Below are 21,513 nucleotides of genomic sequence, written 5' to 3' on the forward strand. Positions count from 1 at the left end.
ACATGTAATCTAATTAAAATGTGCAACTGACGGGACAATAAATGAAATTTATCTTAACATTCAACTAGGCTCAGGAAGAGTGGTTTATCCACTCAGCCGCGACCGGGAGCTCACCGCCGAGGATAATACTAGTGCGATCCTCACTACAAAGACACTAGACCGCCGAACAACCAACGATGTACAATTAAAGTATCAATTTTTGAAGCCCCATAACTGTTTCCCATTGCGACGCATAAGTTTGAAATTTCGCTCGACCTGCCTCTTTAATCTCTGTAGGTCCAGTAATATCAGAAATTGAGTCCGCCTTGATGCAAAACACCTTCTTATTCGTTTATTCCTTCATTATCCCAAACTAGTTTTGGCGACAAATATCACCATCATCAGTGGTTTTTTTAAAATCTAAAACATGCAGAAAATCGCATGGTTCTACAAACACAGTAAAACATTATTACATTTTTACAATTCGTCTTTTGAAACATAGTTTTCTATTGATACTTTCACACTACCTTATTTATTGCATGTTACAGCCTGTTTAAAGCAATTATTGGCTCTGTTTGCGACAAATTTTCTGTGCTCTTTTTTTTCTGTTGCCGTCTTCTTACGTAGCGAACATCATGTCATCTGCAACCATGTGAGCGGCTGTTAGTAAATAAATACTAAAAGGTGAACTTCGTATGTCAGCAGTATACATCTGGAGTTGTGGTAGAGTTGTGGAAACAAGTTATTTGGTGTGTAATGAGCTGTTGCTTAGCTATTCGTGTACTCACGTTCGTTGGATGGTATGTGGCTGCTTTTATTCGAAGAAAAACAAAAACTTTTGCACTTCGTCTCTGATCCAGAATATTACGCCATCTTGCTATTCACATGTGTCGGTAGAGGCGTATCGCAAGTGGCGGGATAGGCTATGAAAAAGTGTAGCGCGAATTAAGACGATTCTGTTCATTATTTTTGTCTCTGTGTGTGATGGGGAAGTAGTTCTTTTGCGTGTGTGTGCTTTCTGTTCTGTGTCCTTGGGCAGTTCTCTCAGAGCGGTAAAGAGCGTGTTGTTGCACAGTGTTGTGTTTTCATTTATTACATTTTTCCCTTTGACTATAGCCTTTTGTCTGTAGTATGATATTTTCCAGCGTTGCTGATTTTGTCTGAGGTTTTTCCGACTAGTCTTAGTCTTTTATGAACTGTATTGTTTGTTCTGAATGATATTGGGATCGCTTGCTTTTACAAGATGTTTCCTATGCTATGTCAAAGGGAAAAATGTAATAAATGAAAACACAACACTCTGCAACAACACGCTCTTTACCGCTCTGAGAGAACTGACCAAGGACACAGAACAGAACGCGCAAACACACGCAAAAGAACCACTTCCCCATCACACACAGACACATAAATAATGAACAGAAGTCGTCGGAATTCGCGCTACAGTTTTTCACAGCCTATCTCGCCACTTGCGATACGCCTCTCGCGACACACGCGAATAGCAAGATGGCGTAATATTCTGGATCAGAAACAAAGTGCAAAAGTTTTTGTTCAGCTCATTATACACCAAATAACTCGTATCCACAACACTACCACAACCCCAGATGTATACTGCTGACATACGAAGTTCACCTTTTAGTGTTTGTTTACTAACAGCCGCTCACATGGTTGCAGATGACATGATGTTCGCTAAGTAAAAAGATGGCAACAGAAAAAAAGAGCACAGAAAATATGTCGCAGACTGCGCCAATAATTGCTTTAAAACATGCTGTAACTTACAATAAATAAGGTAGTATGAAGGTATCAATAGAAAACTATATTTCAAAAGACGAATTGTAAAAATGTACTAATGTTTTACTGTGTTTGTACCATCATGCCATTTTCTGCATGTTTTAGATTAAAAAACCCCACTGATGATGGTGATATTTGTCGCCGAAACTAGTTCGGGATAATAAAGAAATAAATGAATAACAAGGTGTTTTGCATCAAGGCAGACTCAATTTCTGATATTACTGTTTTTCTCTGCAAACACGGACCAAATGGAAGAGTTCCAAGATAATATTATTGGCTCTGTAGCTCTATCTTTATACATATGGTTTCAGGATTTCGGCTATTCAGTATAAAATCTCAAATTAAAACACCTTCAGTTGTGTAAATTTGTAGTTGCTATTTTATTTGCGCAACCAGTTTAAGCGCTACATTAAGCCCCCTGACCTAGGTGTAGGATGAATTCCACCTCTGATCGAGTCATTCAGTGACTGGTATCCGTCGATTACTCCTTAACACAGGCATCCCTTCGATCATCACTTACCGACTGTTAGATAAACATTATTAACCCAACTTCCATATCGGAGCTGTGACCTTTACCTCGCTTGTGGCGACACATTGCTGTTTGAGGTGTCGCCGAGCCCGAGGGAGACGCCACATGGCATCATTACAAAGGAACTCTGTAAGCATCTTTGAGCGAACTTTCACACTTATGCGTCGCAACGGGAGCCAATTACGATGTTTCTAAAACGCGATCCTTTAATTCTCTAGCGGAGTGTATGTGCCACGTAGCTTAGCGAGTTTCAATATCCGCCTACTATAAAGACGTGCGAGATTACTCTTCCATTGTAATCAAAATATTTTCTAGCTATTGACTTATTCATACGTGATAATAGATAGAAGACGAATGGTGCCAAATCTCTTGAATGGGGCAGATGTTCCAACAATCCATACTGGGCTCCTCAAGTTTCCGCACTGACAGTGCACTTCAGCGGGCAAGCAAGCTGTCCTGAATTTTTCTTTAACTGCCAGGCTTTTTTTCACATTCTTACTCCATTCAATTGACTTTTGTATTAATAGTACTTGTTTTACCTTTTGCAAGGAAACAATAACAATTACAAAACACACAGACTATAATTTTTTCGCCAAATGAAGTCAATTTCACCATTTATTTGGTAGAGTCACAAGCTTCTGTTTTGCGTAGATTGCTGTATCGTTTCTTGAGCGGAGTGAGTACCACATTTTCATAGTCTTCCTCTCCTTGTACCTACAGGGGGTTCCAATAAAAGTGCTCTTTTTGCTTAAATGTGTTCCTCCACTCTCTTCATATTTCCGAACAGTCCTAGCTGGCTTTCTTCTATTCTATCCGTAATACTACAATAGGTCTGCATCCTGGCATGAAAAAATAAGTTTCCTCTTTTCTTACCCGATCAAGCCGGGAAATCCTACGTGATCTCAAATAGATCATTTCTAAAGCTCTAAGTATATTTGTATTTCTTTCTGCAAGTTCCCAGCACTCACTACCACAACTTCTTCTTGATTCCACGGTGGATTTGTATAATCGCATTTTAACCTGCAAACTAATTTTTGAGAACCGAAGTACAAGATTTAACTTTTGGATAGCCTCCGTTTCCTGCCTGATCCGTTGTTAGGTATATCTGTCGTGTCTTCCATCACGTGATGGGATACAACATGTACTTATACTCTTAAACTTTAATTTGACGTCCACCAATGACGAAATCACTTCCCTCCAGCCCACAGCATAGATGGTCCGTCTTCTTAAAACTGATTTTGGAACCGCACGTTGTATATTCTTCCAACAACTTCCTAAGAATGTAAGATATATCCTCTTCATCCTCTGCTGCAACGACCTAATCTTGAGCAAATAAAGGTGTACACACACTGGTTCCCTAATCTGATCTCCATGCCCACACACTTTCTACACTAGAGTTCCAGTACCTTCTCCGCGGACACCTTAAAGAGTGTGGGAGGCAGACAGCATCCTCATTTCAGTCCTTTATGATGTTCAAGACCAGCAGGATACGGACTCCTGGAGTAGAAAGACTAATTCCAGGTCCAGAATACACCATAATATACGTTTTTCCTTTATTTACTGAGACGCATTGGAGATTTTACACTGGTAGCATGCACAGAACAATTAATCAACTTATTGTTTTATAGATAAGCTCAGCAATCGGAACACTCGAACAAATATTTACATAGAGAATAATTAAAGCAAAAACAGTTAAGCAAAATTTGGTTTTACAGGAATGCTCAGCAATCCAAATAATAAACAGGTTCACATCCAACGTTTGATCAGAGGTTTAATTAAAGCAGAATTTAACTTGAAACAGTTAAGCAAACTATGATTTTCTAGACATGCTCATTAGTCTGAATAGCAAAACAGACTCCAAACTCTTGGCTAAACAGATCTTAACTGAAACAAAATTTAACTAAAAGTTTTCAGTAAACTAAAACTAGGAAAAATTTGGATACTTGAAAATTACTTGCACATAAATCAAAATTTAATGGAAGACAACTTCCTCACCATGCTAATAACAGTATATGATATCTTTATCACATGCCATTCACCTTAACTGACCTAGGCACTGGGCTATGCGTGGAGTAATTTCAGCAATGTTACAGAAGCAGGTTGAGTCGATATAAATAGACTAAACAGGAATTAATATAGATCATTCTACTAATAACATGTTAGTTGGTAACAATCAATGGAGACTCATACTTAACATTAAGACAACCAAAAGGAAAAATACAAAAGGAACATAAAGCTTGATTTAAATTAATGATTGAAAAGGGCACAATCCAGACTGATGCCCTTTCAAAAGGTGTATTAAAAGGCTTTCGGAAATCAAGGTCAAAATTACTCTAAACCACCTTTAAAAGGTGGATTAAAATAGAAAAAAAGTTTTGAGGCACCTGTAAAGACCAATCAAAAACAACTTCTCATACTTAAGCAATTCATGGGAGATTTACACCTTTAAATAAATATATTCAACTGACAATAGTGCGGTTGCACAGAGCAGTCGTTAATGGGAGAAACCAATTTTTCTAATCTTAATCAAAATAGTAAGTTTACGAGGACCCAATCTGAAACTGCGAGCTCTTTATCTTGTAGATTTACCCTCAGGTTGGAGACAGAAGTTCCAGGACTGCAATACCAGCAGCCAATTAGCAACCTGTAGGTTTCTTAGACCGTGAGACGCTGGAACGGGCTAAGAATGCGGACACAGCCAAGCCATATCGAATAACAACTACACTGCCGTAGCCCAGGAACATAGTACACAGCGGGAGGAGATCTTAAAAACAGTCACTAACGGTGAAAACCGAAGGACAAATTGTAACTTTCAAAGAAAGCGGGTCACCAAGAAGGATAGTGGACAGCAGAGTATCTCGCACAAGCTCAATGCCCCAAGCATTTGCCGACCTCTACGGTCTAGCGGTTCCAGGCGCTTCAGTCAGGAACCATGCGACCGCTACGGACGCAGGTACGAATCCTGCCTCGGGCATGGATGTGTGTGATGTCTTTAGGTTCGTTAGGGCTAAGTAGTTCTATGTCTAGGGGACTGATGACCTCAGATGTGAAGTCCCATAGTGCTCAGAGTCATTTGAATCCAAGCATTTCAGTGAGGCTACATGCACTGCACCGTCGAAATTCAATTATGCCACACAGCGCGCAGCTCCTGTGAAGCGTTGCAACAGCCACTGGCCGCTCTGAAGTCACCACACCAGCCTGGGCGCACCTTTGCCTGCGACGCTCGACCAAGGCGTTCTGCCCCTCTACACACGCAGCCGTTCCATCGGCAGCTTGCGCTGCCCTCTCTGCGTCGCTTGCCAGTCGACTTTTCACCAGCTCCCTCTGCTGACTCGCCTCTCAGCTCCCCGATGGCTCCCACTTAACACTACGACCAAACAACAGAGGCCAATACCGGGATTATACCTGCAACGTAAACCCTCTGGGCAACGAGACGGGCGCTACGTACCTAGAACGCAGGTATCAACTTCTATCCGTCTTAAGGAGGAAATGGAGAAGGGTAATCAAAGCTACCTTCATCCGACACCTTAGGACTAGCACACAGGTCCTGAACCTCTCCTGCTATACAAAATCCGAGGGTTCTTGATTTACAAAATACCGTATTAAAATGGACAATACTGACCGTTTTGATTTCTTACTGAAAATATGATCATTAATGATGCCTGAGTAAGGTATTTATTCCGTTCCATAACAATCAGAGGCAATATTCACTATTATAACCAGACTGAAGTTACAGTAAAGTAAATTTAATTAAAGTATTGCTAGCAAATTTAGGTTCTATCTAGAAGTATACAACTTTTGCACATTTCATTGCTTGCTGTTTATGAGGGTGTTATTTGTGATGGCCTTATTGGTTCATACTCTGGCGTTGCAATAGTGCTGAAGGTCCATTATTATTTGTTCGTTCACGTCACTTCCAATGTATTTAAGACAAGAAATTTTAATGAGCTTCATTTACAAATTGCTTGAGTTCTGTGCATGTACGTAAACATTACTCTGAGGCTACGTAATTCTTGCTATAATACACTCACGGAAAAAAGTCGCAACACCTAAAAATAATTAATGTAGAGTAATGAAATTTCGGGAATATATTTGTCTAGGTAATATATTTCAGTGAGTAACATTGCAAGATCAGAGACTAACGTAAGCTCGAGGAAAGCCACTGCAAATATAAAAAGCTGGCGTATTAATAACCAATGTAACCGCCGGAAAGCTGACTCAAAGCATGCAAACGTCCATGCATTGTCTTCAGCGGGTGGCGTATGCCATTTGTGGCACGGAGTTGCAAGCCTGTTACTCTTGGCCGATCTATAAAAAAACGGTTAATGCTGTTTGTGGATGTCGCTGGAGTCGTCGTCCGATGATGTCCCGCATGTGTTCGGCTGGAAACAGATCTGGGATCCAAGGCAACATGTCGACACTGTGCAGAGGATGTTGGATTACAACAGCGGTATGTGGGCGAGCGTTATCCTGTTGGAAAAGAGCCCCTAGAATGTTGTTTGTTCGTGACTGGCAGCACAACAGGTCGAATCGCCAGACTGGTGTACAGATTTACAGTTAGCGTTGATGGAATAACCAGAAGATTGTTTCCTGCTGTCATACGAAATTGCACCCAGGCCATAATTCAAGGTGTAGGTCCGGTGTGTCTAGCAAGCAGACACGCTGGTTGCAGGCCCTCAATTGGCGTCCTTCTAAAGAACATATGGTGACCACTGGCACTGAGGCAGAACCAGCTTTCATCAGAATACACAACAGACTTCCTCCCTGCCCTCCAATGAGCTCTCACTTGACACCACTGAAGTCGCAAATGGCGGTCGGTGGTTTGGAGTCAGTGGAAACTGTGTCGATTTGTAACAGTTGGTTGTGTCACTGTGATGCCTACTGCTGCTCAAAATGCTGTTGCAGTTGCAGAGCCATACCCTCGGCACCGACGGTAGCGCCACGTGGCTATTCGGAGCCCGGTCTGCTTGGGACCGTACATTCTCGTGACCGCCGTCACCGGCAGCCATGTACAGTGGCTACATTCCTGTCGAGTCTTGCTACAGTATCGAAGAAGGAACATCCGGCTTCTCGTAGCCCTATTACACGACCTAGTTCAAACTCAGTGAAGTGTTGGAAATGGTATCTTTGTCACCTTAAAGGCATTCTTGACCAAACATAAACTCACCAAGCCCAGTCTCAAAGGTAATTAACGCTCACGACCGTTGCAGCGTGTATTTAAAGAAAACCTCATTTGCTTCCGCATAGTGGCGGTATTAGCGCCACTCGTATGCGACTGGCGGGAATGTGGATAGACATTATGTTTCAGATGTAGAAACACGCCTACCATCTTCTGGTTTTGCCAAACAACTGCATCTTGTGATTTCTCCGTACGAGTGTAGAAAGTTTTCACCTGTCTATAATTTCAGTAATGATCATTTATTTGTTATTCCCAATTATTACTTTTGATTTTATTAACGAGTTAAAGTAATTGATAACATTTTCTCACTGTTATTTTGTACCAGGCTGTTGTGTTGCTTATACGTGTGAGAACATTCTTTTGCTTCACGTTTGCTTAAAAAAATATGTAATTGTTACTGTTCTTATTATCGATTAGGTAATGAACAGATATTGTCCAGTTGGACTGGCGACAATTGATTTTTACATATTATTTCATTTGATTTTTCTGTGGGCCATTCGAAATTTCGTAGTATCCATTTTCTTTTCGTACTTTACTGGGTGCGAGTGCACTCTTTTACATACATTCTCAAAATTCAACTATATAGAAAAATAGGAAGTTATTTCTAAAAATAGCTACAGTATGTGATCAAAAGTATCCGGACACTTGCTTGAAAATGGCTTACAAGTTCGTGGCGCCCTCCATCAGTAATGCTGGAATTCAGTATGGTTAGCCTTGATGACAGCTTCCACTCTCGCAGGCATATATTCAGTCAGGTGCTGAAAGATACTTGGGGAATGGCAGCCCACTTTTAACGGAGTACTGCACTGAGGAGAGGTACCGATGACGGTCTGTGAGGCCTGGCACGAAGTCGGCGTTCCAAAACATTCCAAAGATGTTCTATAGGATTCAGGTCAGGACTCTGTGCAGGCCAGTCCATTACAGGGATGTTGTTGTCGTGTATCCACTCCGCTACAGGACGTGCATTATGAACAGGTGCTCGATTGTGTTGAAAGATGCCATTGCCATCCCCGAATTGTTCTTCAGTAGTGGGAAGCAACAAGGTGCTTAAAACATCAATGTAGGCCTGTGCTGTGATAATGCCACGCAAAACAACAAAACACGACCACACCATAACGCCACCGCCTCCGAGTTTTACTGTTGGCACTACGCACGTTGGCAGATGACGTACACCGGGCATTCGCCATACCCACACCCTGCCTTCGGATCGCCACATTGTGTACCATGATTCGCCACTCCACAAACGTTTTTACACTGTTCAATCGTCCAATCGAGGTGTCGTTCGGCATTTACGGACATGATGTGTGGCTTATGAGCAGTTCCTCGACTGCGAAATCCAAGTTTTCTCACCTTCCGCCTAACTGTCATAATACTTGCAATGGATCCTGATGCAGTTTGGAATTCCTGTGTCACGGTCTGGATAGATATCTGCCTATTACACATTACGACTCTCTTCAACTGTCGGCGGTCTGTGTCAGTCAACAGACGAGGTCGGCCTGTACGCTTTTGTGCTGTACGTGTCCCTTCACGTTTCCACTTCACTATCACATCGGAAACAGTGGACCTAGGGATGTTTAGGGGTGTCATTCAGACGTATGACACAAGTGACACCCAATCACCTGACCACGCTTGAAGTCCGTGAAATACGCGGAGCGCTGCAGCCTACTCTCTCACGATGTCTAATGACTACTGATATTGCTGATATGGAGTGCCTGGCAGCAGGTGGCAGCACAATGCACCTAATATGTAAAACGTATGTTTTTGGGGGTGTCCGGATACTTCTGATCACATAGTGGAGTTGTACTCTTCTCCCTGATAATTACTTATCCACTGCGGAAACGGCCGCCCCAAAAATTGTCTTTTTATGATTAGGTTCACACGATCGCGGTCGCGTCCAATAAATTCATATTGACCGATTAGCAATGGGGAGGTTACATCTTCAGTCGGCCTCGCAAGTCAGAGTATACCGTGTTCCAGTCCTCTCACGAAGGAAAAATCACTGAACCGGAGCGTTCCGCGTGGCAGTCAGATACACTCACCTCTCGGGTTCGGAGGTGGACGGCATAGAACCGAGGAGTCAGTAATTAATGAATAATCACTATTTATTGTACTGATCTCAATGCTGTATTAATTCTGGAGTGGAAAACTGAACTGTACTGTCATGCTTCGATAAGTCCAGAAATTTGTAGTAACTGAGTCTAGTGATTTATAAACTTTTAGAGTTTGCTAATTTCTAGAAGTAATAGAAATCGATCAACATCGGTACGAACTTATTCTATATGATCAAACAAATAATGTAGCCACTCTGTACTTCCTAATATCATGACACAAAACTATTTTTTTTCCTCAAGTTCAGCATTTGATTTGTTAATAATAACGGTAAACTTTTTTCTGGTCTGCAGGTTGCACAGAAACCAGACAACTGGGACGACGTTTTCAACGCAACGAAAGAAGGAAGTCCCTGCCCTCAACTGAATGCGGAGGGGAAATACATCGGGAACGAGGACTGCCTGTACATCAACATTTTCACACACCTGGTAATAATAAAGTAGTAGCAGTAGAAGCAATAGTAGTAGTAGTAGCACAAACAATATAAATTTCCCATGCCACTTCTTTGCTTTCATAGCTGATAGAAGCAGAAGATGCTTTTCTACACTAAAAATAAATGAATATGACACGTCTGATGGGATGCCGGAATCTTCCTACCATTCATGTTAATCGATCTGGGGAAACCACAGAAAACCTAAGCCATGATGTCCGGCCAGGGACAAGGCGCGTAATGTGCAAAAAATAGTAAATGGCAAAGCAGAAGGATGAGTGATGATATTTCGTTAATATATCCGCTGAGAAATGATATCTAGCATTAGACTCACCCACAAAAGACTTCGAGAAAACCTCATCTTGATGATCTTCAAGGGAAAGCCTTACAATATTCAGTTACGCGTATTCCTCACACTTATTGTATTTTCTGCGCTTTTAATAATTGTGTAATGCAGTTATTTGATTTGTAATGCGTCTGTGCCGGGGCAGGCTCAGAAGGTAAGGAAAGCCATACCTCGCCACACAATGATAGCCTGAACTTGCTGCACTAGCTCCAGCACACCTGCCGCAGATGACTGGTCAACTGTCTCCACTGGAGACAAGGAACCTTATAAAAGGTACCCTGAGACATCAGCCCTCAGATAAAAGCGTCGGCTGTACATCTTAAGACCTGAAGGCAAGTGAAAGTATGTTGATATTAAAGGAAAACACTGGAGGAACAGATTTTTGTTCTAAGGCACTCGGAACACTGTGCGAGAAGAAACGTAGAGTGGATAGTTGTCACGAAAACTGTGAGAGAAGACAGGAGAACAAACACACACACACACACACACACATACACACAGAGAGAGAGAGAGAGAGAGAGAGAGAGAGAGAGAGAGAGAGAGAGAGAGGAGAAAGATAAATAGAGGGAGAGAGAGAGAAAGAGAGTGTGTGTGAGAGAGAGAGAGAAGATCAGTAGACAAAAGCTTGGTTGTACGAACAAGAATGATAGTGTGGTCAAAACAGGTCGTCAGAAAATAATCTCTATAGCAAGTTGGCGTCATATGAGGTGGCGTTCAACTGTACCTAGTTGTTTGTTTACAGAAGTTTGTGGTTCAACGAATGCCGCGATCTAGCCTTATAAACTATGTTAACGGTTATAAGGATTTTTTTCACATGTTTCACATGTCTTACAGAACGTAACTATTTCTTCGACTCTCTGGTAACTCGTTATTCTTGTAATTATATGTCCGAAAATAATTGAAATCAAAAAGATCTAGTCATCATTGCAACTAATCCTCCGATAAACTTTGATTCAACAGGAAATACACTCCTGGAAATGGAAAAAAGAACACATTGACACCGGTGTGTCAGACCCACCATACTTGCTCCGGACACTGCGAGAGGGCTGTACAAGCAATGATCACACGCACGGCACAGCGGACACACCAGGAACCGCGGTGTTGGCCGTCGAATGGCGCTAGCTGCGCAGCATTTGTGCACCGCCGCCGTCAGTGTCAGCCAGTTTGCCGTGGCATACGGAGCTCCATCGCAGTCTTTAACACTGGTAGCATGCCGCAACAGCGTGGACGTGAACCGTATGTGCAGTTGACGGACTTTGAGCGAGGGCGTATAGCGGGCATGCGGGAGGCCGGGTGGACGTACCGCCGAATTGCTCAACACGTGGGGCGTGAGGTCTCCACAGTACATCGATGTTGTCGCCAGTGGTCGGCGGAAGGTGCACGTGCCCGTCGACCTGGGACCGGACCGCAGCGACGCACGGATGCACGCCAAGACCGTAGGATCCTACGCAGTGCCGTAGGGGACCTCACCGCCACTTCCCAGCAAATTAGGGACACTGTTGCTCCTGGGGTATCGGCGAGGACCATTCGCAACCGTCTCCATGAAGCTGGGCTACGGTCCCGCACACCGTTAGGCCGTCTTCCGCTCAGGCCTCAACATCGTGCAGCCCGCCTCCAGTGGTGTCGCGACAGGCGTGAATGGAGGGACGAATGGAGACGTGTCGTCTTCAGCGATGAGAGTCGCTTCTGCCTTGATGCCAATGATGGTCGTATGCGTGTTTGGCGCCGTGCAGGTGAGCGCAACAATCAGGACTGCATATGACCGAGGCACACAGGGCCAACACCCGGCATCATGGTGTGGGGAGCGATCTCCTACACTGGCCGTACACCTCTGGTGATCGTTGAGGGGACACTGAATAGTGCACGGTACATCCAAACCGTCATCGAACCCATCGTTCTACCATTCCTAGACCGGCAAGGGAACTTGCTGTTCCAACAGGACAATGCACGTCCGCATGTATCCCGTGCCACCCAACGTGCTCTAGAAGGTGTAAGTCAACTACCCTGGCCAGCAAGGTCTCCGGATCTGTCTCCCATTGAGCATGTTTGGGACTGGATGAAGCGTCGTCTCACGCGGTCTGCACGTCCAGCACGAACGCTGGTCCAACTGAGGCGCCAGGTGGAAATGGCATGGCAAGCCGTTCCACAGGACTACATCCAGCATCTCTACGATCGTCTCCATGGGAGAATAGCAGCCTGCATTGCTGCGAAAGGTGGATATACACTGTACTAGTGCCGACATTGTGCATGCTCTGTTGCCTGTGTCTTTGTGCCTGTGGTTCTGTCAGTGTGATCATGTGATGTATCTGACCCCAGGAATGTGTCAATAAAGTTTCCCCTTCCTGGGATAATGAATTCACGGTGTTCTTATTTCAATTTCCAGGAGTGTAATTTGCGTCCACACAAGAGGTTGGTGTAAAGTGCGAAATGAAACGATGATCGTTTTATTCTGCTGTTTTCAAATCATCCAAAATGAGACTTTTATGTATTTTTAGCTTTTTTGGATGGATAAATAAGTTCATCTGATTTTCGTTTTGGTGTAGTTGTATACATTTCATTTTTATGTCATAATTATCTGCGCCCAGCTGTGTTATCCAAGGTTAAACGGTTATTTATAAAGAAATGTTAATTTCGAAACTCGCTATCCACGGATATTTACCACGAGGAAAGTTATCTATGGGACGTATTGAGGCGCGAGCCACTTGCGGCCCAGCAAACCTAGCGACATCGGAAAAGAAAGACGATTTGAGAAACTGACAGAATACATATCGCTCACAAGTCACCCGTTATCTTAAGGAGAAAGTTTTCACACGGTCAAGTAGCGAATTACAAAACGTGCCAGGAAACGGAGTAAATAATTTTACGACTATTTGCGACATGTCGAGCACGGGAAAGATCATAATTGCCTTGGTGTGTTTGGAGAGCCAGATATCTACTGTAATACGTCCCTGTAAACAACGTTCCGAGACTTCTTGTTCTCTGTTCTCGAGATATGGGCGCAGCCAGCCTAGAACTGCCCGTGAAAGAAACGTGGTGTGTCCAGATGAATTCCTGTCACTTCTAGCATTTCTTCTTGAATCTTATTTATAGTGATCGAAAAGACCATTTTCGAAGGGAACTGCAAGCGTTTGGACTGGAAAGGCAAGGTTGTTAGAATGATAGGAATTCGTGGTATTGAATACTGCCTTTCCTTTGGCTCCGCCGGTGATGATGGGGACCTGCACGATATGCTTCTCAGCTCTGTGATGCGTAACCTGATCCCACTGTACAATCTTGGTGCACCCAGGCTACACATCAGTATGAAAGGCACTCCACCTTCAGGTCCAACTAGTGGACGGCATCCCCGACAGCTCAGATGTGTTTAGAAACTCACAGGGTATGTTTTAGCGTCGTATTTTGTCGTCATTGTATCGACAGACATGTAGGTGGCCATCTCACCAGGTACTCGATCAATAATTCTTTTACTGGTGTTTCTCACCGATTCATTCTTGGCCGTCAAAGTCACCCTTGTATACACACACACACTCAGTGTGTGTGTGTGTGTGTGTGTGTGTGTGTGTGTGTGTGTGTGTGTATACAAAGGGTTACTTTCGCTCAAATTAACGCCCACAAACCGTTATTCCTCTCAACTTGTTGCAGATATACAGTTGCAAGTAACTACTGGACGTGTACGAAAAATTTTGACAGATGACAAACATCTTGAATTTAAGAAAACACTGCAGAGACTCGCGTTAACACCCAAACATAAATAGGCTACATTGGAGTTTGCTGAAAAACATGTCATGGACTTCACAATAGAATGAAGTGATCTTCTGTGATGAGAAGACGTTTAATTAAAATGGGTAGGGTGGATTTCAGTATTATTGGCGTGATTTGAGAACTGAACAGCAGGTAAGAATGAGGAGAAATTTTGGTGGCGGAAGTGCCATCGTTCGGGAAGCCTTCTGGTGTGCTAAAGGTAAATCACGCATGACTTTGATGATCACTAGAATGATCTTTATGTACACTGACAATTGAATAGAATATGTGAAGACCTAGGGGACGGAAGTCTAATGTTTCAACACGGTAATGCATCTATCTATGTTTCTGTTAGAACTAAATAGCGGTTTGATTAAAAAGATAGTGATGGCATGCCTGGTTTGCAAGTAGGCCGGATCAGAGCACCGTGGGAAACCTTTGAGGAATATTTGTAAGGCGTGTTTATCGTATTGGAAGACAATTTGAGGCCGCATGTGAGCTTAAAAGACCCATATGAGAAGAGTAGACGACAATTCCATTGCAAGAACTACAAACCCTAACAAGATTAATGCCGAAGAGAATTTTAGAGGTAATTAGGAAGAACGGAGGCTGAACAAAGTACTAACAATGTAATAACAGGAGAGTGCCTATCTTTATATCAATCTCCATCCAGAAAATGCAAACACCTCCTTTTCTTACTCGTGATATGAAAGAAACTTTCTAATTCCGTCACGACTGTTTATGTCTTACATGTATCTACTACTTTTATAGTAAATACGGTACACGTATTTTTCAGACATTTTACTCTTATTTTCGTGGAATCCCGCCTCTGTACTGATTTCCACTACTGTACATGCAGTTTAAACTGTGGTTAGACACCATGTACCATCTCACCACTTCAATCACAGTTACACCTACGAACTGCGCTAACTGTTTCAGGTTCCTGATGATGGCGACGTGAACGACATCATTAGGGTGATGAGGGACGTCATCGTGGTGATTCACGACGGCGGCTTCACGACGGGCAGCGGCAGCTTGTCCAGGTTCTCTCCAGAACACCTCATGGACCACAACGTCGTTCTCGTCACCTTCAACTATCGGCTCGGCCCGCTGGGTGAGACTCATTTCTTAGTGTCTGTCAGGAACGGTTATGCATTAGGGAGTTTTCTTTTACCACAGACGAAATTAAGTTCGGCGGAACTGAAGTGGGTCATTTAGACGTAGCTGTCATCGTATCTTTCTCTAGCAGACCCACGGGTAGCGCTGAAAGACATTTCTACATGTCACTTCCCCTTATTATTCTAAGTAATGACGTATTTTAAACATAAACTCGAATTTATACACGCGTAGATTAAGGAGATGAGTTTATGTTCTGCGTATTTACGTTTCTAATTCATCAGGGCTTATTTCGTCCCTTTTCTAAGTTACCTTAACAAATAATATTTTCCTCTTTCCACCGTTCATGCGGATTATTTTTTATTTGGTAAATACATGACAATGGACCTATCCATGGAACTAAGAGCTACTTTAAGAGAAAAATAAACCTTGCTTTTAAAAATATTGTACATTGTAGTACAGTCTAATTGTTGTTGGATAATTGTATTTGTCGTATTCTATTAGTACCTGTGCAATACCTCCTAGATGAGGCATGAATCACAGCCTGAGGAGAGAATTAATTTTAACAAATGTTTTGTTTTATTGTTATTCATATGGTCCACTCTTATTCTGTTAATAATAACAATTTCTTTTCTCGCCTGCGTTGAGCTGAGAAACCAAGTGTGGCGTGGAACCTGTTGCTGAATCATCCAGTGTACTATGTGTCTTTGACGTCACAGATTTATGAGGAAATTACAACTTAACAGCTATAGACCGATAGACTCAAGTAATCAGGATGGGGAGTAGAGACAGACAATTTTCTTTGTCTGAAATTATCTTGAGGCAGTTAACCAGACCACCGACTCGTGGAAATAACGTTTTAAACCTGCTGGTGACTTATAGACCTGAAATTTTCGACTCAGTTTCCTTTGAACAGGGAATCAGTGACCATATGGTCATCACAGTATCACTGAATAGGGCTGTAAATAGAAATATAAAGAAAGGCAGGAAGATCTTCTTGCTTAGCAAGAGCGACAGGAAACAAATTTCCGATTCCATGTGTGGTCAATACGAAAATTTCATCTACAGCACTAACAACATTGAGAATAAATGGACAAAGTTGAAGAGCATTGTACAACACGTTTTAGACAAGTATGTGCCAATCAAAGTTGTCAGAGGTCGAAAAGACCCTCTGTGGTTCGACGTCCATGGCAGAAAGCAGCTACCAAAGCAAAAGATAGCTTCGCTGCAAATTTAAACTTAGCCACAACATCACAGGCAAATGAAAAACAAACAAAGCCAAAATTAGGGTAAGCGGAGCAGTGCGTGAAGCGTTCAGCAAATTCGAATGTAAAATTCTGTCTACCCATTTGACAGAAAACACTGAGAAGTTTTGGTTTTATGTTAAATCAGTAAACGAATCAAAGCCATCTGTCGAGACACCCTTTAACCATAATGGCACGGAAACGGAGGACGGCGCAAAAAAGGCAGAAATATTAAACGTCTTTTCCAAAACTGCCTCACAGAGGAAGATCGCACTGTAGTGCCTACCTTAAATCGTCTCACAAACGACTGGCTGATATCGAAATAAGTGACCATGGGGTAGTAAAACAGCTGAAATCACTCAGGAGAGTGAAGGCCACTGGACATGACGGAATACCAATACGATTCTAAATAAAGTATGCAAAAGAACTTGGCCTTCTTCTAATAGCAGGGTATTGTAAGTCACTGGAGGGGCGAAATATTCCCGACGACTGGAAAAAAGTACAGGTCATTCACGTGTTCAAAAAGGGTCGCCGAAAACACACACAAATCTATATTCTGACGTCGATCAGTTATAAAATTTCGACACATATTTTATATTTGCGAACTGACATTTCTGGAGACCAAAATCCAGGAATGAATATGGGTTGCGAAGAAAACATTCGTGTGAAACCGAGCTGGCTCTGTTTATCCACGAGACCCAGAAAGCAGTAGATACAGGCGTCCAGGTAGATGCCGTGTTCCTTAACTTCCGGAAGGCGTTCGATACAGTTCCGCACTGCTATCTAACGAAGAAAATTCCAGCTTACGAAATATTTTACCAACTGTGTGAGTCGATAGAAGAGTTTATAGCAAATAGAACATAGCATGTCATTGTGAACGGAGACAAATCTTCAGATACAAAAGTAACTTCAGGCGTGTCCCAGAGAGTGTTAGATAGTAGATAACGTCTAAAGAGTTCTGTCAGACTTATCGCAGATGGTACTGTTGTAGACAGAGAAGCTGCGACGCTAGATAACTATAGCAAACTGCTGCAAGACCTGTAGAGGGTCTTCAGTTGGTGAAGGCAGTGACAATTGACTCTCAGCATAAACAAATGTAACGTATTGCGAGTACATAAAGACCCTTTACTGTATGATTACACAACTGCAGAAAAATCGCTGGTAGCAACTTGTTCCATAAATTATCTAGGAGTATGCATGCGGAATGATGTGAAGTGGAATGACCACATGAAATTAGCTGCAGATGGGAGACTGAGATTCATTCGAAGAATCCTCAGGATGTGTAGTCCATCAACAAAGGACGTAGCTTACAAAACACTCGTTCGACCAATACTTAAATATTGATCGTCAGTACGGGCTGTTTGCTAGACAGGACTGATAGACGAAACAGAGAAAATACAAAGATGAACAGCGCGTTTCGTTACGAAAGTTTCACAGAGATTATCAGCCACATCCAGTGGCTGACGCTGCAAGAGAGGCACTCTGCAGCAAGGTGTTGATTATTATTAAAGTTTCGAGAGTGTGCGTTCTTCGAAGAGTCCCACGTACATCTTTCGAAAAGACCATAAAGATAAAATTAGATACATACGAGCCCATACGGAAACCTACCGACAATCGTTCTTCCCGCGAACTATTCGTGACTTAGGGGGAAGTGACAGTGATAGTCAAAGTACCCTCCGCTACAAACCACAAGGTGGTCTGTGGAGTATAGATGTGGATATTTGGATTTCTTCGTCCAGTATGACAGTCTGTATGAGGCTTAGTAACCGGCGAAATTTCCGTCGTAGTGGTTGACTTACAGAGGTTCAAATTGTTCAAATGGCTCTGAGCACTATGGGCCTTAACTTCTGAGGTCATCAGTCCCCTAGAACGTAGAACTACTTAAACCTAACTAACCTAAGGACATCACACACATCCATGCCCGAGGCAGGATCGAAACTGCGACCGTAGCTGTCGCGCGGTTCCAGACTGTAGCGCATAGAACCGCTCGGCCACTCCGACGGGCACTTATAGAGGATCTGACCCTCAACATGTACAGGCACATAAGTGGTTTCGAACTTTCTTCTTTTTAGGAGTGGTGGGGGGATTGCCAGTTCCGCTTGCAAGACAGATATATGGGTGTTGAAATGCTTCTTCTTCTGTTTGATATCAATGACGTTCGATCGAGGTGTACAAGTTTACTTTGTTTCCATCATTTCCATGACGTCGAGACAAATTTAAACGTACGCAGGGAAGCACAGTTATTTCTGATTAAGTTTCCACTGTTCTCAAAAATCGTTATTACCTGGTTTTTGCTTATTCGGCAGATTAGATGCACGATGATGATCAGGGTAACATAAAACCGGGAGGACATGTTCGATGAATGATGTGTCAGATGAGTGCCTGGGAAGAAGAATTCCTGTAGCGGAAAATGCATGGCTCCTGTCGTGGCTCCACTCGAGTTAAGAGCAGCGCACCTTAAACCGCATCACACACGTCTCAGGCGATCCAATGACTACTCAATTCTGTAGGAGAAGCTATATGGACTGCAGAAGATGGGAATGGTCACTGATGTGGTAACACTACGAGGTGCAGTACCCACTCTTTGCTGTGAATACCAGTTTTTTCTAGTCAATGTTTCCACACAGTGCAGCAAAGTCGTAGCAACACATCCTGTACAAGACAAAATGCAGCGCGAGAAACGCATTTCCTGGACACTAATTACCCTGCCGCTTTCGAACGGATTCATTTGGCTTAAGACTAGTTTTCCTTTGGATATCATTTCAAGTATTTAGTGTCTTACGATGCCGACATCGATTCCACCTTGGCAGAGGAAATGGTAGCACTGTCCGGTATCTTCCCATCCTGATCACACGAGACGCTAGGGGAGATAGTGGGGGCCGCGATCTGTGGTGAGTCAGCGTTGGAGATGATGTGCTAAACAGCTGGCGAAGCTCGCTATTCGCTACTGTAATGTACTGAGTGAAGCTCTTAGTAAGGTGACGACCCGCTACCTGCTATTCAACCCGGTTCTCATGTTTCTTTCACGCTTGTGTATTTTGGTTCTGGTACTACGACTTTTGGCTCACATCTACTTTGGTCTGTTATGGGCTTTTGATTGATCTGTAAGTTAACTCTGGCACTCTCCTCGCCGACTTGCCTAGTGAATTTAGCAGCTTCACTACTCCATTTATTTAACATACTCAAATGGTACTGTCGTCGTTTCGACCAGCCAGTGATCGTCTTTAGACAGTTAAGGATAAAAAGAGGAGACAACAAATTCTTTATATATTCTACAAGATCAGCCAAACAACTATATACACTCCTGGAAATGGAAAAAGAACACATTGACACCGGTGTGTAAGACCCACCACACTTGCTCCGGACACTGCGAGAGGGCTGTACAGGCAATGATCACACGCATGGCACAGCGGACACACCAGGAACCGCGATGTTGGCCGTCGAATGGCGCTAGCTGCGCAGCATTTGTGCACCGCCACCGTCAGTGTCAGCCAGTTTGCCGTGGCATACGGAGCTCCATCGCAGTCTTTAACACTGGTAGCATGCCGCGACAGCGTGGACGTGAACCGTATGTGCAGTTGACGGACTTTGAGCGAGGGCGTATAGTGGGCATGCGGGAGGCCGGGTGGACGTACCACCGAATTGCTCAACACGTGGGGCGTGAGGTCTTCACAGTACATCGATGTTGTCGCCAGTGGTCGGCGGAAGGTGCACGTGCCCGTCGACCTGGGACCGGACCGCAGCGACGCACGGATGCTCGCCAAGATCGTAGGATCCTACGCAGTGCCGTAGGGGACCTCACCGCCACTTCCCAGCAAATTAGGGACATTGTTGCTCCTGGGGTATCGGCGAGGACCATTCGCAGCCGTCTCCATGAAGCTGGGCTACGGTCCCACACACCATTAGGCCGTCTTCCGCTCACGCCCCAACATCGTGCAGCCCGCCTCCAGTGGTGTCGCGACAGGCGTGAATGGAGGGACGAATGGAGACGTGTCGTCTTCAGCGATGAGAGTCGCTTCTGCCTTGATGCCAATGATGGTCGTATGCGTGTTTGGCGCCGTGCAGGTGAGCGCAACAATCAGGACTGCATACGACCGAGGCACACAGGGCCAACACCCGGCATCATGGTGTGGGGAGCGATCTCCTACACTGGCCGTTCACCTCTGGTGATCGTCGAGGGGACACTGAATAGTGCACGGTACATCCAAACCGTCATCGAACCCATCGTTCTACCATTCCTAGACCGGCAAGGGAACTTGCTGTTCCAACAGGACAATGCACGTCCGCATGTATCCCGTGCCACCCAACGTGCTCTAGAAGGTGTAAGTCAACTACCCTGGCCAGCAAGATCTCCGGATCTGTCCCCCATTGAGCATGTTTGGGACTGGATGAAGCGTCGTCTCACGCTGTTTGCACGTCCAGCACGAACGCTGGTCCAACTGAGGCGCCAGGTGGAAATGGCATGGCAAGCCATTCCACAGGACTACATCCAGCATCTCTACGATCGTCTCCATGGGAGAATAGCAGCCTGCATTGCTGCGAAAGGTGTATATACACTGTACTAGTGCCGACATTGTGCATGCTCTGTTGCCTGTGTCTATGTGCCTGTGGTTCTGTCAGTGTGATCATGTGATGTATCTGACCCCAGGAATGTGTCAATAAAGTTTCCCCTTCCTGGGACAATGAATTCACGGTGTTCTTATTTCAATTTCCAGGAGTGTAGTTAATGATAAAAAAGAATAATATCATAACTAAAATCACATGCTGCATGATGGTCCCCGTTGTATTCAACGACAGTGAAGATAACATTAGTGAGAGGTCGAGGTCTTATAGAGGGATTGAAATCTCTTTGTTGTTTCTTCACGCATCCATTCCTGTATTTCTCCTATCCAGTAATTTCTTTGTACAATGTCCCACATTTTTACAAATGCTGACATTTAAAAATTGTTTTAAATATTTTTAAAACTCTTAGAAGATATGTAAAAAATAACATATTATTCTGATAAATTCCGCTCTATACAGGCGTGTATCGTATAAAATATAAAAACAAAAGGACAC

At 43.6% G+C, this 21,513-nt stretch overlaps 1 protein-coding gene across 1 annotated transcript in view; it reads left to right on the plus strand.

The window, feature by feature from the left end:
• Positions 1-21,513, plus strand: part of LOC126266724 (venom carboxylesterase-6-like) — a 122,699-nt gene that overhangs the window by 12,125 nt on the left and 89,061 nt on the right. Inside the window, exons 2-3 of the mRNA XM_049971200.1 lie at positions 9,875-10,009; positions 15,035-15,209. Coding sequence (XP_049827157.1) covers positions 9,875-10,009; positions 15,035-15,209 — 310 coding nt within the window. The remainder of the gene's footprint in view (positions 1-9,874; positions 10,010-15,034; positions 15,210-21,513) is intronic.

This window comes from Schistocerca gregaria, chromosome 4, assembly GCF_023897955.1.
Source record: "Schistocerca gregaria isolate iqSchGreg1 chromosome 4, iqSchGreg1.2, whole genome shotgun sequence".
Lineage (NCBI taxonomy): Eukaryota > Metazoa > Arthropoda > Insecta > Orthoptera > Acrididae > Schistocerca > Schistocerca gregaria.